This window comes from Mercenaria mercenaria, chromosome 19 (assembly GCF_021730395.1).
Source record: "Mercenaria mercenaria strain notata chromosome 19, MADL_Memer_1, whole genome shotgun sequence".
In the NCBI taxonomy this organism is placed as follows: domain Eukaryota; kingdom Metazoa; phylum Mollusca; class Bivalvia; order Venerida; family Veneridae; genus Mercenaria; species Mercenaria mercenaria.
This window is the reverse complement of record NC_069379.1, coordinates 20,108,783-20,125,148: the sequence shown is the minus strand read 5'-3', so window position 1 is coordinate 20,125,148 and position 16,366 is coordinate 20,108,783. Positions and strand designations below refer to the sequence as shown.

The 16,366-nt window shown below is 33.0% G+C and overlaps 1 protein-coding gene and 1 pseudogene across 1 annotated transcript; both read left to right on the top strand.

Annotated features, from left to right (window-relative positions):
* The first annotated feature begins 1,142 nt into the window (after positions 1-1,142).
* Positions 1,143-14,051, top strand: LOC128550986 (uncharacterized; annotated as a pseudogene).
* Positions 14,052-14,519: 468 nt separating this feature from the next.
* On the top strand, positions 14,520-15,308 carry LOC128550985 (uncharacterized). Its single transcript, XM_053531211.1, has one exon. It carries the CDS (start codon positions 14,520-14,522, stop codon positions 15,306-15,308), a length of 789 nt encoding a protein of 262 aa, XP_053387186.1.
* Positions 15,309-16,366: the final 1,058 nt, after the last annotated feature.

Here is a 16,366-nt window from a genome sequence, read left to right as displayed (position 1 = left end):
GATTGCAGTTGAAGAATATAAAAAAAACTTTAAAGCGCTAAACATTTTTGTTGGGATATTTTTTTTTTCTATTTTTGCGCGGCGCTTAGATTATCCAAGCCTGCTAAAATTTCATATATAACATCAAAGATCAAGATACTATGATAATAACTAATATCGTATTTCATAAACGAAAGAAACTTACTTATTTGATGAATAGATATGTTCTGTAATTTAAGTAGTATTTGTATTGTTCTAAATAGAAAAACATATGGCACACGGTCACTGTTATGTAATATTACAAATACATTTAATACATTCTCATTCATTAAAACAAGGAAGTAAAAAACTACTTCTTGCCGCTGAAAATCAATCAGCATTTATCCCAGTAATGGTGAGACAATATATGTAGCAAGATTCTGTTCTTCCTGATTTAAATGTGCCAAGAAATCTAAAATCTTCTCTGTTTCTGCCAGTATTGTATTTCATAATCACTAAATTTATCAAACTTCCTTTAAAATATTTGAAAAAAAAATTATTTGCCATGGCAAAATCTTGCCATGGCAAACTTACCATGATAAATTTTTGCCATGGCACAATCTTGCCATGGCAAAGTTGCCATGGCAGAAACTTGCCATGGCAAAATTGCCATGGCAAAAACTGGCCATGGCAATTTTGCCATGGCAGAATCTTGTCATGGCAAAATTGCCATGGCCAGTTTTTGCCATGGCAAAATAAAAAAAACTGAGTTATCGATATGAAACAACATATTTCTACCAATACATTCGTTTGGAAATAGTTTAAAATCACTTTTTAAGAAAAATGAAAAAAAAAATTGCCATGGCAATTTTGCCATGGCAAAATCATGAATTTTCTTGCCATGGCAAAATTATTTTGCCATGGCAACACATTTTGCCATGGCAAAGACCGATTTTGCCATGGCAAAACCGCTTTTGCCTGGCAAATGTAATTTTCGTACTGATTAACAAAAAACTAGTTATGATATCATATCAAAACATACTAACTTTAAAATAGGTGGGTTAATGTAACAATTTAAGGCAATTTTCATTTTTGTAAAGCGCGTATAAATATGGGCTGAATTTGCCAAATACCGGCGTGGCAAAAAGAAACCGGCGGCTATTCAAAAAGTGAGTCCCCTTTATCTTGCGTATTCAAACGGACTGCATAAATCAAATTATATAGGATATATATTTCAAAATAAACGGTAAAAATATGGAAGTATCCGGAAGAAAAGGGTTTAATGAACAAAAGAAATTACTTTGTAAGCCCTGTGAAGAAAGTGAATTATCCACGAGAGCTGATGGTTTGTGTAATGAGTGTAAGGAGCATATGTGTAAACCTTGTTTTGATACACATAAAAAATGGAAGCTAAATCGCGGACATACATTGGTCACATCTGACGAAGCAGCTGCTGAAGAAGAACATACGGAAGGTTTAGAAAGATGCGATCAGCACTTCACTGAGATGATAAAGTTTTATTGCCCACAACACGGGCAAGTCGGATGTGGTGAATGTATGATTCTTGAACACAAAATTTGCAAAGTCGAGTACATTCGTGACAAGGCAAGAATGTTTAAAGACAGTCAGGAGTTCAAAACTTTGGTTCACGAAGCCGAAATGTATCGCATTGCAGCGCTAGAAATGTCGTCCTCTATCAAGAATAACAAGAAACGAGTTGTAGGTGTCAATGAGAATTTCAACCAAGATGTAATAAAATTCAAAGAAGAAATGATTTCGCATGTCAATAAATTTACAAATGCTATGCTAAAGCAAGGAGAGCAAATTAAGGCAAATGACATTAAGAGAATTGATGAGTTAGAAAAGGACAATGAAATTATAACGCTTGAAATATCGTGCTTGACTGAACTGTTTGAGTCACAGATTGACCAACCCCAAAAACTCTTTGTAAGTTCAATTTTGCAAAAGCCTATACTGAATCAACTTCGAGAACAACTTGAAAGTATGCAAAGCAAAAACAAAATTGAAATTTACGGGTTTCGGCGTAATAATAACCTAGAGCGTTCTGTTAAAGATTATAAACAACTTGGAAGTATACAAAGAATCAAGACCAGGCATGAAACGGGTATTTATTATTTTGTTTTCAGTAGAAACGATTAACATCAGGTCAATATATTAGTTAATATACTATATTAGTTAGAGTTGCACTGGTAAAAATGAACAATAAGATATATCACGAAGTCGTGTTTAAATAAAACGAACCATTACACAAATTATTATGACAAATATACTCAGCGTCACTGAAAAGTTACCACCTTAATGGCCCTTATGTTTTAAAAATCGCACTGGACTGTGTTAAAAGCATAACACGACTACATTTTTGACGCAGCTGAGACGTCACTGGTGTAAAGATTTGTCAAATTCGATTAACTCCATTTGAGGCACGGGCTGCACCTGCAAACTGACTTTTTTCGGCAATGTCGACATGTACGAATTTTCTATCGTAAATCATTCATCGCACTTGAAAGTCAGTCGACAGACTAAAAGGAATACGTTAAAAAACCCCAGAATATCCTTGCTAAGAATGCCACGTTTAAGGCACGACCAACGCCATCAGGCCATTGGCATGGTTGACGCCGAACTTTCATGTCGCGAAATTGCACGTCGTATATGCTGTTCTCACCTGACAGTCATGAAATGGTTTAGGTTTTCTCCAGATACGCAGGCAAATATTATAACTGCATTTAATAATACATCACGCTATCTGGATGATATTCTTAATATGGATAATCCGTTTTTTGGTCAATTGGTGGGTACTATTTATCCTAGGGAGCTTCAGTTAATTAAAACCAACAATTCGGATACTGATGCTTCATTTTTAGATTTACATCTCTCTATTTATGACAATATTATACATACCAAAATTTATGACAAGAGGGATGATTTTAATTTTAGTATTGTAAATTTTCCCCATTTGGATGGGGATGTACCTCAGGCTACATCTTATGGGGTATATATTTCTCAATTAATTCGGTTTGCCAGAGCGTGTGGTCATGTCAAGCATTTCAATGAACGTAATCAATGTATTACAAGTAAACTTCTTCAGCAAGGCTACCGTTATTACAAATTCCGTAAATATTTTGCTAAATTTTACTATCGTAATTCTGATTTAGTTTTAAAATTCAATAGTAATTTAAAGACACTTCTGCGAGAAGGTATTTCTAAACCCGTTTTTTATGGGGATGTGGTTTACAAACTTCGTAAGATCTTGGTCATGGTAATTTCCCAAATGTATTTGGTAAAATTATAAAACGTTTTATTAAAAAAGGTTACCGACCCGACTGTTTTGAGACATACCGCATGTTTAGTGTTCAATCCGTTTACAGTTGGACACTACGCTTCCCTCTTTGATTGCGTCTGACGGAAGTGGGGGTGGGGGGGGGGGGGGGGGGGAGGACTCTATGAGAAGCAGTTTTTAAATCCTACCAGGACTGAACTGTTTTGATATTTGTCTTCTGGCCTGTTTCGTCGGGCCCTTAAGGGTGTTTCTGTTGTTGCTCTGTTTTCTGAAAAGGCATTGAGTACATACGTTTTTGGTTCTTAAGTTTTGCTTTTTATATATTTATACACGAGCAATTTTGTGTTTTACATGCCATTTCTTTTTGTTTCCATTACGTGTGTACATGTAAGAGATTCACCTGGAGGGGATTACTTTTATTTACACTGTCCCGTGTCTTTGGAACATGGTGGGGTAAGAGTGAGGTTGGGTGCGCACCATTAACCGGTTTAAGCTCCCCAGTGGTGTTTTTGCCACTGACCGTTCCAAGGCGGTGCCCCACTGTGTTCCATTGTTTGTTCGTTTTGTCCTTATGTGTTGGCTGTGTGTGTGTGTGTGTGGTGCACGCGTCTGCGTGCTGGGGGTTTCGTTTTGAGGAGGTTGCGTTTTTGGTGCGTGGCATTCCCTGTTTTATATTTGTCTTTAGAAGACATGATCAGATAGGGTCTATGAGTAATAGACCACGCACAGGCAATGAAAAAGTGATGTCAATATTGTATAAAATAGTAAGGAGTTATATATTAGGTGGTAACTTTTCAGTGACGCTGAGTATATATTTACGTTTATCTTTTTATTCTGTTTAAACAAGTAATTATATCAATAGTCCAAAATAGTTTGAAGTTGTAAATATTTAGTGAGGTTAATCTCAAGTTAGTTGATAAATAATTGAAAGTTTGTTTGTTACACATATAAAGATTATTTATAGACACATTTCACAACATACTGTATATTTAAATGTTGATTTATGATCAATTTAAGATATCTTTTAAGATGTAAAAGAAGAAATCAAACCGAAGGGAAAAACCCCGCTGCCTCAAGTCCCCATGCCCAAGAAAAATCAGGTGTGTATAATATTAATTTCTCAATTGTGTTTAAATGATTTTAATTTTACACGCTTTACAGTGGAAAAGCATGTCTTCAAATTAAGACCAGGGGCCGTATTCATAAAGCATCTTAAGTATAAGTATAAGAAATTGATTATTTCTGAAGTATTACTTAGGTAAGAAATTTATTTTACTTATAATAAGTACTCACGACAACGCCATTTTGTTTTCTGACTTAAGTCATTCCTTACGTATCTTAAGTTTTATGACTAGGACTTAAGTTTTTACTTAGACTTAAGCTGAAATCACCACAAACTTAAGTAAAATCTTCAACTTAAGTCTAAACGTATACTTAAGATGTTTTATGAATACGGTCACAGGCATATAGGTCTAGCAGAATTCACATTTATAAAAAGTTTATTAACATTTTTTCAGTTAGATGTAGAGACATAAAAGACGATTTGATTAGTTTCATGTCATGCTTTGTAACATACCCACTCATCATGCTCTTGCATACAAAACATGATACCAAGCCAAAAGTTTGTACTTAATTGTTATGTATTTTTAGCACAATTGATTTATTATTATTATTAACACATTTGAATAATTCTTGAATGATAAGGGAAACTAGTTAGTCCGGCTTTTTACTATGGCTATGCATTTACATAAAGGGTTAGAAAAAATATGTAAAAGCAGAGGAGATAAACATGTTACAATGTAGTATCTCTTAAAAAGGATTTAGTTATTTCTAGTTGGGACTCAGTTATTCCTCAGCAAGACAAAGTGATCAATAATAAGGACGTATGTCTCTGAAGTATGATTTTCATTTTCTACCTCCTAAATACAACTAATAGCTCATACTTAGAACTTAAAATATAATAATTAGTACGTTAATACGTAATATTTCCAAATCAGAACTTGCTATTTCGTATTGGGACTTGGTTCAAGAAAACATCCATTTTCTCCCATAGACTTCCATTTTAGCATTATTGCATGTATGGCCTTCCATTAATAGAAACATGTATATCTGAAATCATTTTTACAAGAATTATCATACCACCAAAATAACAGAAGGAAAATATATCCATGCATAATGACTCAGATAACTTTATCTGAGTAATGGTTGTGTGACTGATATAAGCCCTTGTTACAATACTTTAAACGCTCTAAAAAGTTCCAAGTTTGAAAAATAAATTCATTCCTAGGTTTATTTATATTTGCAATCAATCAGACTAAACTATTCCTTATTCCAAATAAGTTATATTTACCTGTTTGATTTGTCGGTCTTTGACCCATAGATGAATGTTTCTTCTCATATTATTCCATTTTACAGTTCATTGTCACGCACGATGCAATACAAATTGTTTTACAGCGTTTTATATAGAAATATTCTGTTTTTAAATTTTACATGGACATTTGACTAATGTACCTTCATGTCATTTTATATGACCGTATTTAGGCCCTATTCTCATTTTACTGCATTTCTTGTCGGAAAGTTGAAGAAATCTGTACTCTTTATGATGATATTCCTTTTATATATGGATTAGTGTTTTAAGTTACTATCTGTTTCGATTTCTTCCTTGATGTAGCTGTCGATATCACCGTCCATGTTAGTTCATTCATCAGGATGTTCGACAGAGTCGGTAAAGTACGTTTTGTCAGAACTGCCTTTGTATGTGTGTGCGTGTGTGCTGATGTACGTTTGTTTTTTTTCAACAATTTTTCAGTTATATTAATGGCGGTTGACCTTGACATTTATATCACCATCGCGTAGATGTTGTATTTCGTTTGGTCGTAGAATATATCCGAAATAATCGTTTTCGTTGAAGCTGTTGTCATCAAAATATTGCTTGTTTATTGTAAAATGCGCTGCATGTAGGGACCTATATATACCTAATTATCAAATAACGTAAAATATACATATGAAAACAAAACTTATATTGAGTTTACAAGTAACAATTAACAGATGTTTAGTTTCTAAATAAACGAAATAAGGTACCAGTCACTAACGATGAATTATATTCGCCAATTGGTTTTACGATGTCATGGAAAAACAATGATTGCCATCTACTTTATTGCCTTTAACGAGTTTTTAACAGAGAGAATGATTATTAAAACAACGTTGCCAACCCCTGAAAAACTATTCTTTATATTAAGGGATATAAATATCACCTTTTAGAAATGTAAACGTATGATGACAATATGATGATTGCCTAACAACCATCAATAACTTTAAAATGTTTTTAATTAAAGTCGGTTGTTTGCTTAAGTATGATTATCTAGGTAGGATTTCAAGTAGTCACTGACCTTATATTGAGGCGATTCAAGTGGCCCCCGACCTTATAATAAGGCGATTTTACGTATATACACCGTTCAAGTGTCTTCCAACAATGGATAATGAAACAAGTGCCCCTAGTACATTTTGTGTACTGTAACTGAAAATACACACTGAAAGTAGGCACTACTTCTTTTAGATGTATGTGCAGTTAACTGAATCGCATCAATGTTCAAAACATGAAAATAAATTCGGGATTATTTCACAGATAAGAGTATTTTTAGCAGGAATAAAACTATCTCTACTAAATATTTGGAAATATGAAGACAACTTCGATAAAACCTTTATTCTGAAGCAAACCATGAAGTTGTGTTCCTCGGTGAGTGTGAAATGTATGCATAATTACTACAGAAGGATTCGAAAAGTCCTTAATTGATTAGGGGTCAGCTATTTGAAAATAAATAAAAATAAAATGTATGTAAAAATCGCATCAAATATGCGTTGTAGAGAGATTGACATTTTCTGTATTGAAATTTATCAACTGACGATTTTAAGGCAAAGTTAAACAAATAGAATTTCTCAAGGTGAAACACTTTGTCAATATAAAGCTACCTATGGAAAGAAAAATATATCTGCTGCCTCAGTTTAATATATGCGTCAATGTATGCGACAAATATATGGAGATAGCATAGATAGAATACTGTTTCTATTACTTTAGATTCGCCAAAGGCAGAATTAAGATTGAAAAATAAAAACGGTGCTTAACACAACAATGTATTCCTTTGAGTAATAAATATGTTACGATGTAGACTGCACACATTTTTTAGTGATGTTTGTAAAAATCCTTCTATTCTTGTGCTTTTTGTAATGTATACAGTTGATCTATTTGAAACAAACAATAAAATTGCTATGGAAGATTATATATTTTACTTATTTACAGCCCTTGCTGGACAGACAATTGATCTGTAGAAACATTGCTGTTGATGCAGAATACCTCAGGTAAAACTTAAATTAGAAGATATAGACTTTTACAAATGAAAACTATTTAACAGAGAACAATTCCATACACTTATTAAGGAGTACAAGGTAGTTTTTTTGTTAATTGAAAATGTATTATGAAAAACTTTATACATCTTGTTATCAGCACCAGAACTATTGCGTGTTGGAACAGCAAAAGTTAATTTACTAACTCTGCTACGGTTGTGTATGGATGACACTTTGCAAAACTTTTAATTAAGGTATTGTTTAGCAAAGCCGTGCAAAATGTTGCAAACATGGTTCTTTGTCCTTTAAATCTCCTCTCTAAAAATTAAAAAGATAACAAAATTGTTGTCACCTGAATGTCCAAATGATGCCTTCAAAACCGTTTGGAAATTTTCTGATAGTTTTAATTTGGCCAAATGACTCCATCATAAGCACACGGGACTATATCTTATATTTTATCATTAGCATGTGACAGACAATATATCGATTTACAACAGTGAAAGTTGCATTAAAATCTGAATTTTGAACAGAAATATATTTTAGTGAAAATGTCATCAAAATCATGATTTTTCCTTCTGTTATGAAAACATGCCTCAAACAAAACTTTTTTTTTCAAAGTAACATTTCGTTTTTAATAAATAAAATAGTAACACATGTCACTTTACGAGCACCGTAGATATCAATATTAGGCAGATACGTAAAATAAACAATTTTTAGTTCATATAAAAACATTCACATTTTGTGATTTATTAGCACTTTAACGTATGATTTTGATATGTATATTTAATTAATTTATTTAATAAGTGTTTGACTTTATGGCTTAGAAAATAAGCTGTCTAACCTAAACTTGATCAGTGATCCATCGCCAAAACTGTAAACATTGCTTAATTAACGTTGTATAGGTAGTAATACATGTATTTGTTGCAAGATATATTGAGACTCAAAACAACAACTTATGTTTTACATACATGTAATACAAACCATAATGTTCTAATACATGTTTGTAGTTATGCGGATGATGGAAGTGGTGATGTTGGACTATATGTTGACAACAAATACATGACCAATGGAAGCTACTTCGAAGTGGAAATATTAAGCATGGGTCAACGTGGCACTATCGGTACTAGAATATATTTGTATATAATATGATTCGAAAAATGTTAATTTTCACATTTTAAAAACAAATGTGTGTTGCTTTTCCATACTTCGATATACTTTTGTGTTCAGTTTCAACTTTGTAAATAGGTGATCTAATCAATGACGAAATAGTTTTGTAACATCTTCCTCAATTCTGACAGTTGTACACTTTAACTGATTATTCTAAAATATTAAACACGAATTTAAGGAAAAGAGATACTGTAACAATAGATGTTACTGTACACGTAAACTCCCTTTATGCATTTGTCTGCTACACATTTTGTCTGGTATTATGGAATTAAATTCGTACAATTGTTCTCCGAAAGCTGTATCAAATTTCATTTTGCAACATATCACATGCGTGTTTGAGAAACATTTACCGTCTCTCTTCAATGGTAATCAGTCGATATCACATTCTTTCTAATGTTATGTTATGTACATACTGCTTTTCTGATAAACTAAAAAAGTATATCCCTAAATGTATGAATATCAATAAAAAGACATAACTTAATTCTTTATTTTCATTTCGTTGTTTTGCCTTGCAACGACTGGAGGTCATACTACGAAATTGTGGTTAATTTGCTGAAGGCTAATTTTCTTTATTATTTTGTTTTGTGATAATCCTTTCTGTCAATAGACGAGCGCTTTGCAAGTGAATGTCAATAAGCGTCTAGTCAACTTTGAGCGTTTTAGTATTAAACTCATTGCAAAAGTATCATATGACCCGGGATGTATAAAAGTGATATCACATGCAAAGGCTGAGGATAATATTTTAATAAATTACTGGTAATATCACATACACAGAAAACGAAAACAGCAATTTTGTTATGGTGATATCAAATCAACATTATTCAAGTAAAAACAAATGGTGCATTTTGTAATGAGCATTTATGTCTGGTATAATAAAACACATTGAGAGACAAAAACATATTTAGTTACAGAATGCAATGTTACAGTTCTCTTTTTTTACAACATTATATTTTGCCTATGACAAATAATACACAACGTTATACATTGATGACAAACTATAAAAGAAATAGAACTCAATCAAAAACAATAATACTAAAAAGGTATGAACAAATAGATACATATCTAAGTGTAAGAACATTTAGAAACAATATAATAATGAAAAAAAATACAAGAAGGTAGTGTAACATAAATACAGTAATAAACCCGTGCATCTTCAAGATATCATTATGTTTTCTAAAGTATTTCATCATTCAGCTTCATAAATAATACATAAAGAATGTCAATGAAATATTTGGTTCCATCTTTCAACGTTCTCTTAGGTAAAGTCTTAGTTTTTATTATTGAGATTTGATAAATAAACTGAAGCAAATGATATCTAAATCTGCTATCATTCAGAAATAAACATAATTACTTTCTTACATCTTAGAAATTACATTGAAATCTAAATTATACGATTATTATTTTAGCTATTGGTCTGGTACCAGATAATTATCCAGAGAATTATCAACCAGGATGGGGCAAATATTCAATAGGATATCATGCAAACGACGGCTTGTAAGACATTTATTATATTTATTGCAAATATTACTAATATACAGTAATATCTGTTGCAAATAGGTATATAGTATATCAAGACTATGTCAGGTCAGACGTTAAATACTTTTAATCAAACGATGATTTACATATTTCTATACCTTTTTTTAAAATGTAAATTTCAAAAGTAAATCTACAGATTTCTTTTCGCCTTTGATCTTTTTTTATTTCTGGGAAGATTGTCTTTGAGGCTATATGGTTGTTAGTTTTTCTTCGCTCATATATAAGCTCCTGATCTCATATGTAAACAGATTGAGCATTAATGATTGAAATGCTAGAACTCACGATCCAAGAGGTCTTGGTCAAAACCACTTGACCAGTGCTTCTGTTTGCAATTGTGAATGTTTTTTAGCCTAAGGACAGTTTCATACGCCAATTTACAGCGGGGAAGTGAAAAAAGTCTCATATGACAGTGGTTCTCTTAATACAGACTCAAATTAAATGTAAATACCGTTTGAAATAGCTTGAAACTTTAATCGAGAATAACATTATTAATTAACATATGATCTAAGTAAATACTTTGGCACTGTGTTAATTTCTAGTATACCTTTTTGCCTTTAAGTTAGAGGTAAACAACCGACAGTAATCAATGAGCTGTAGATGTGCTAAATTGAAATATATAATACATATGTTGAATTGCAAGAATTGCAAGAACGCCATTTTGATTTTCAACTAATTTATTGTCGCCACCGGAAACGCATATTGGCGTTTTAAACACTACACTGTTTATCATTAGCGATGGATGAAATTGACAAAAACAGAAAACGCTTCAATTACGAGAGTTTTCCGTGTTCTATAGTGTTCTATAGTGTGCAAGCGCACACTAATACGTTATCTTCGGTACAGTGAAACAACTATACGATACTTCACACAGGTATAGTAAATTGACCTTAAAATAACCCAATTTTCATATTTTTATCAAATGATTCATTTAATTTCAAGGTCAACGCAGTAATGTATTTTAATACAAAAATTACAGAATTTAAACGAAGACATGAATAACCCAAATTACTGAAAAAGTTTTACGTAACATTAAAATATATCTCAAACGTGTGTTGCAAATGCATTTTATAGCTATAACATGAAATAAAATGTATAAATTTATATTCTCCTTACTGAAGAAGGCTGTTTATTTATTTTAGAAATTGATAGGAATCAGATGTATAGTATAAACACAGTGGCGGAGTTAGATATGGGCACAGTGTCATAGTTTTTCAACTGTAGGTGATACTGATTTAAGTTTACGTCGACTCGAATTGCTTGCGGAGGAGCTTACAAAACAAGCAGTTAAACATATGCAGCTCGTTCGGAGATGATTGCAAACAACGGTGTCATTTATTTCGACATGTGAGAACAAAACACAGAGAAATGAAACTACTAGAGTGTCAACATTGTCATCAAAAATTTAAAAGGAGAGGTAATTTTATACGTCACTTACAGCTACACAAGGAAAATATACCGCCAGAACAAAACAACATTGCAGACCAAAAGGCCAGAAAAAGAAAACCAGACAAGTAAATGGAGACTTCAGTTTCAAAAAAAGACAAAGACAGTTAGCAGCACACAACCATACAACTGGTGATTAAAACCAAAGACATTATTACCTGATAGACCCTTTTGTTCCAGCTGTGGTGATCAGGATCGTGAATGTAATTGGTGCCATCGTCCACTTCCAGAAATATTCTTTGGGTCACGGACAGACGTGTGTGATAGCTGTTTTAGGTGACGTAATAAGTGGCAGAATAGACAGCAGCATCAGTATGGTGGTGGTACAGCAACTACTTTAGAAGACACAGCACATGAGCTCCAACGCAAAGCAACTTGTGGGATGTTTTACAGTTTTTTAAAGACAATGAATCAACAATTGCAGATATTTTGGCTGAACGTCTTAAAATTGTAAAAGGTATGAAATGGTTCACGACTTTATTTGTAAAATCATCAAATATAATCAGGAAAGTGAAGCTGTCTATGCTGAGCCTACTTTTAGATCAATTAATCTTTCTTGTACTAACTTGTCACAGATCAAGGACCAAATAGTTGAAGCTTTTCAACATTTACACTATGCATATCAAAATTTTGAGAGGGATGGTAGTGGATGGTCCATTGACAAGATTTTAAAACTTGAAGTCAGTACTATAGAGTATAAACCATTTGAAGGCAGCAGTTACCTGCCTTTACCATCAAGTATTCTAAGCAAAAAAGCTGTTCTCAATATTAAAAATAATGATCAGAAATGTTTTCTGTGGTCTGTATTAGCAGCTTTACATCCCATATCTAGAACAGACCACCCAGACCGTGTTAGTTATTATATGCAATATGAACACAACTTAGGTATTATGGGCTAGATTTCCCCTTGCCCTTGCCACAAATATCTAAATTTGAAAAGCTAAATAACATCTCCGTTAATGCTTTTGGACTGGAGGGCAGTGAAGTGTATCCACTTCAAATAATTGTTCTTTAAAGGTGAGTACAGGCACTATTGTCTGATAAGGGATCTTAGCCGCCTGCTAGGAGATAGAACCTCACACAATGAACAAACTTACTACTGTAATTTCTGTCTGCATGTTTGTACCACAGAAGAGTTGTTGAATGATCACCAACCCTTTTGCTCACCACATGGTCCTCAAAAGTTAAGTTTTCCGAAATGTGAAGATCAGCAGAGGGTATATTTTAGTCAAGTTAACAAGCAGCTTATCGTTCCATTTGTTATTTATGCAGACTTTGAAAGTTTTATGAAGCCTATGTCTTCTTGTGATCAAGACCCAAACATTTCATTGACAATACGGTATAAAAACACAAGCCATGTGGATTTTCATATATTGTTAAATGCTCTAGTGACGAGCTGTCAAAACCTGCCATAGTTTATAGGGGACCTAACGTAGTTGATATCTTTTTTGAGAATTTGCTAAAAGAGAAGGAAAATATTTGTGACATTTTAAGTCAGGTCAAGCCCATGAAACTTTCATCTGTGCAGGAAGAATCGTTTCGGGAAGCAAAAGTTTGTCATATCTGTGAAAAGGAACTGGATGCAGACCGGGTTAGAGACCATGATCATTTAAGCGGAGTGTATAGGTGAGCAAGTCATAATGATTGTAATTTACAGTATCAGTTTAGGCAGGGGAAAAGGTCACATGGGTCAAAATTCTTTATTCCAGTTATATTTCATAATTTACGCGGATACGATATGCACCATTTGATGGAATCAGCAGGTACCCTGTATATATAAAGACAAACAATATGGAGAAATATCTGTCTCTTTGGGTAATCTAAGATTTATCGACTCATTATCTTTCTTGAATGCCTCTTTGGACACACTGGTTTCAAATTTGACATAATAAGGAGTGACAAAGTTTGCATATCTTGTAAAACACTTTCCAGACAAAGACTTCTCCTTCGCAAGAGTGTGTTTTGTTATGATCATAACAAGTCTAATAGTCAGTTTGAAGAGACAGAGCTACCTAGCAAAGATCAGTTTTATAATCGTTTGAATGATTAAGAATTATCTGACTCAGATTATGTTTATGCTCACAGCATCTGGCAACAGTTTGATATGACGTGTTTAGGGGAGTATCATGACTTGTATCTTCAAGCGGATGTTTTACTATTGGCAGACGTATTTGAAAATTTTAGGGATGTTTGTTTAGAATATTATAAACTGGATCCCGTACATTATTATTCAGCCCCTGGCTTTTCTTGGGATACCATGTTACATGTAAAGGGACAGGGGTTAGACTTCAACTTCTGGATGACATAGACATGGTAAACATGATTGAAAAGGGGTTCGTGGTGGTGTAGCAATGATCAGTAAAAAATATGCTCAAGCGAATAATCCTGAAGCTCCCGCTTTTGAAGTCACACGGCCCAAAACATGGCTGACGTACCTCGATTGTAACAATTAGTATGGCACCTGCATGACGGAACCACTGCCAGATAAAAAAATGTATTGGCTGAATGAAAATGAAATAGAGCGACTAGATGTTTTTGAAGTAGCGGATGATGCTAAAACAGGTTATATTTTAGAGGTAGATTTAGAATACCCATCTCATTTGCACGATGACCACGATGATTATCCCTTACCTCCTCATGCACGAAATGTCACAGACGAAATGCTCTCTAACCATAGCAAGGAACTTAAGAATAAAATAGGTATTCGAGGTAAATCGTCAAAAAATTAGTACCAACATTAGAGCACAAAAGAAATTACGTGACTCACTATCGCAATATGAAGTATTATTTGTCAAAAGGTCTTATTCTAACAAAAGTGCATAGGGTTATTGGTTTTTCCCCATCCAAGTGGCTTAAACCATACATAGATTTTAACACGGAAAAAAGGAGGTTAGCCAAAAACAATTTTGAAAAGGACTTGTTCAAGCTTCTTAACAATAGCATCTTCGGTAAAACTATCGAAAACTTGAGAAAAAGCGTCCATGTGGAACTAGTGCACACCTCAAAACGTCTGAGAAAAGTGTGTGCGAAACCCAACTTTCAAACATTTAAAATTTTCAATGATGACTTGGTTGCTGTGAATATGAAGAACGTTAACATTGTGTTAAATCGACTTATTTATGCGGGATTTTGCATTCTTGACATCTCAAAAGTCTTCATGTATCAGTTCCACTATGATTTTGTTAAGCCGAAATACGATCAAAGAGCCCGACTCCACTTAACCGATACTGATTCTCTCAGTTATGAAATAGAGACAAACGACTGGTACAAAGACATGCTTGAAAACCAGGTTCTGTTTGACACAACTAATTTTGCAAAGGACCATACGCTATACAACAACAAACATTGCAAGGCTCTTGGAAAATTCAGATACGAATGTGGTGGCAAAATAATTGAACAATTTGTTGTCCTAAGACCTAAAATGTACAGTCTCAAATATGGAGACAAACAAGAATCTTGGAAAGCAAAGGGCATTAAGAAATGTGTCGTAGAAAAACAAATGAAGCATTCCATGTATGTAGAATGTTTAGAAAAACAGTATGCATTAAGAAGTAAGAAGTTATGAACATCAGCTTTTTAGTCAACAAAACAACTCTCTCGCCATTTGATGACAAGCGCCATTTTACCGGCATAGACAGCTTAGCATATGGCCATTATAAGATATTGAAATGATGAACCATTTCATACCTGTTGTAATAAAAACCATTGAATATATTTAACAATGACTTACAAAGTGACATTTGTTGACAATGTTGTAAATTTGTATTCCATGGTTTGAGTATTTAATTATTTTGAGCGCACCCTCCCCTCTCCTCCCTCCTTCCTCCCTCCATGGGGTTGGGTGGGGGTGGGGGTGGGGGTTTGAGGTGGGGTGTTCCATATAACTTCAAATTATTTAAAAAATTGAAGTAGTACATTTCAATTAATTAATTGATTGTTACATATTATTTATAGACTATTGTAGATTTTATTATGTCCTTTATTATACATTTACATGAAGTGGTATTTGCATAATTAAAGTATTTACAATTTAGATTTGTTAATAAAAATGAAAACAACTGTAGCTTTTTATTATTATTGTTTGTATAAACTAATGAATAATAAAATAAAGGTATGAAAATCATATTTATGTGTTGTTACTATTTAATGACAAAAACTTGATTTTGAAAATAATTGTCAGCAGAAATGTAACATTCTGATAGGTATTACTGAAGATTTATGTGTTGTCTTGTATCTGTCCATTAGACCAAATCAGGTTAAAGTTCAAGATGTAAATGTTTATGTATAAATAAGGTCCTAAGCGTTGAATCATTATACTTTACAACATCAAAATTTAATATAATTTATCAAATTATTTAAATGCTGTGCAGCCAGTGGAGGTGCTTCACATTTGGAGTAGACTAAAAAAAAGAAAAAAAAAAAAGAACAAAAAATAACAGTGTTTTATTATACATTTTATTATCTTGCTTTCATCCAATTAAAAACTATCATATTATCATATATGTCGAAGAGATATAAATTATTTAAACAAAATTGACATATTATATAATAAACACAAGTTTTCAAGTATAAAATATGAAATAAATTACTTTTGCTTTACCTTAGACATCTTATTACAAAGGG

What these genes read in the sequence shown, in the direction of transcription:
- LOC128550985 (XM_053531211.1), top strand. Translation starts at nt 14,520, where the DNA reads ATGAAGTATTATTTGTCAAAAGGTCTTATTCTAACAAAAGTGCATAGG.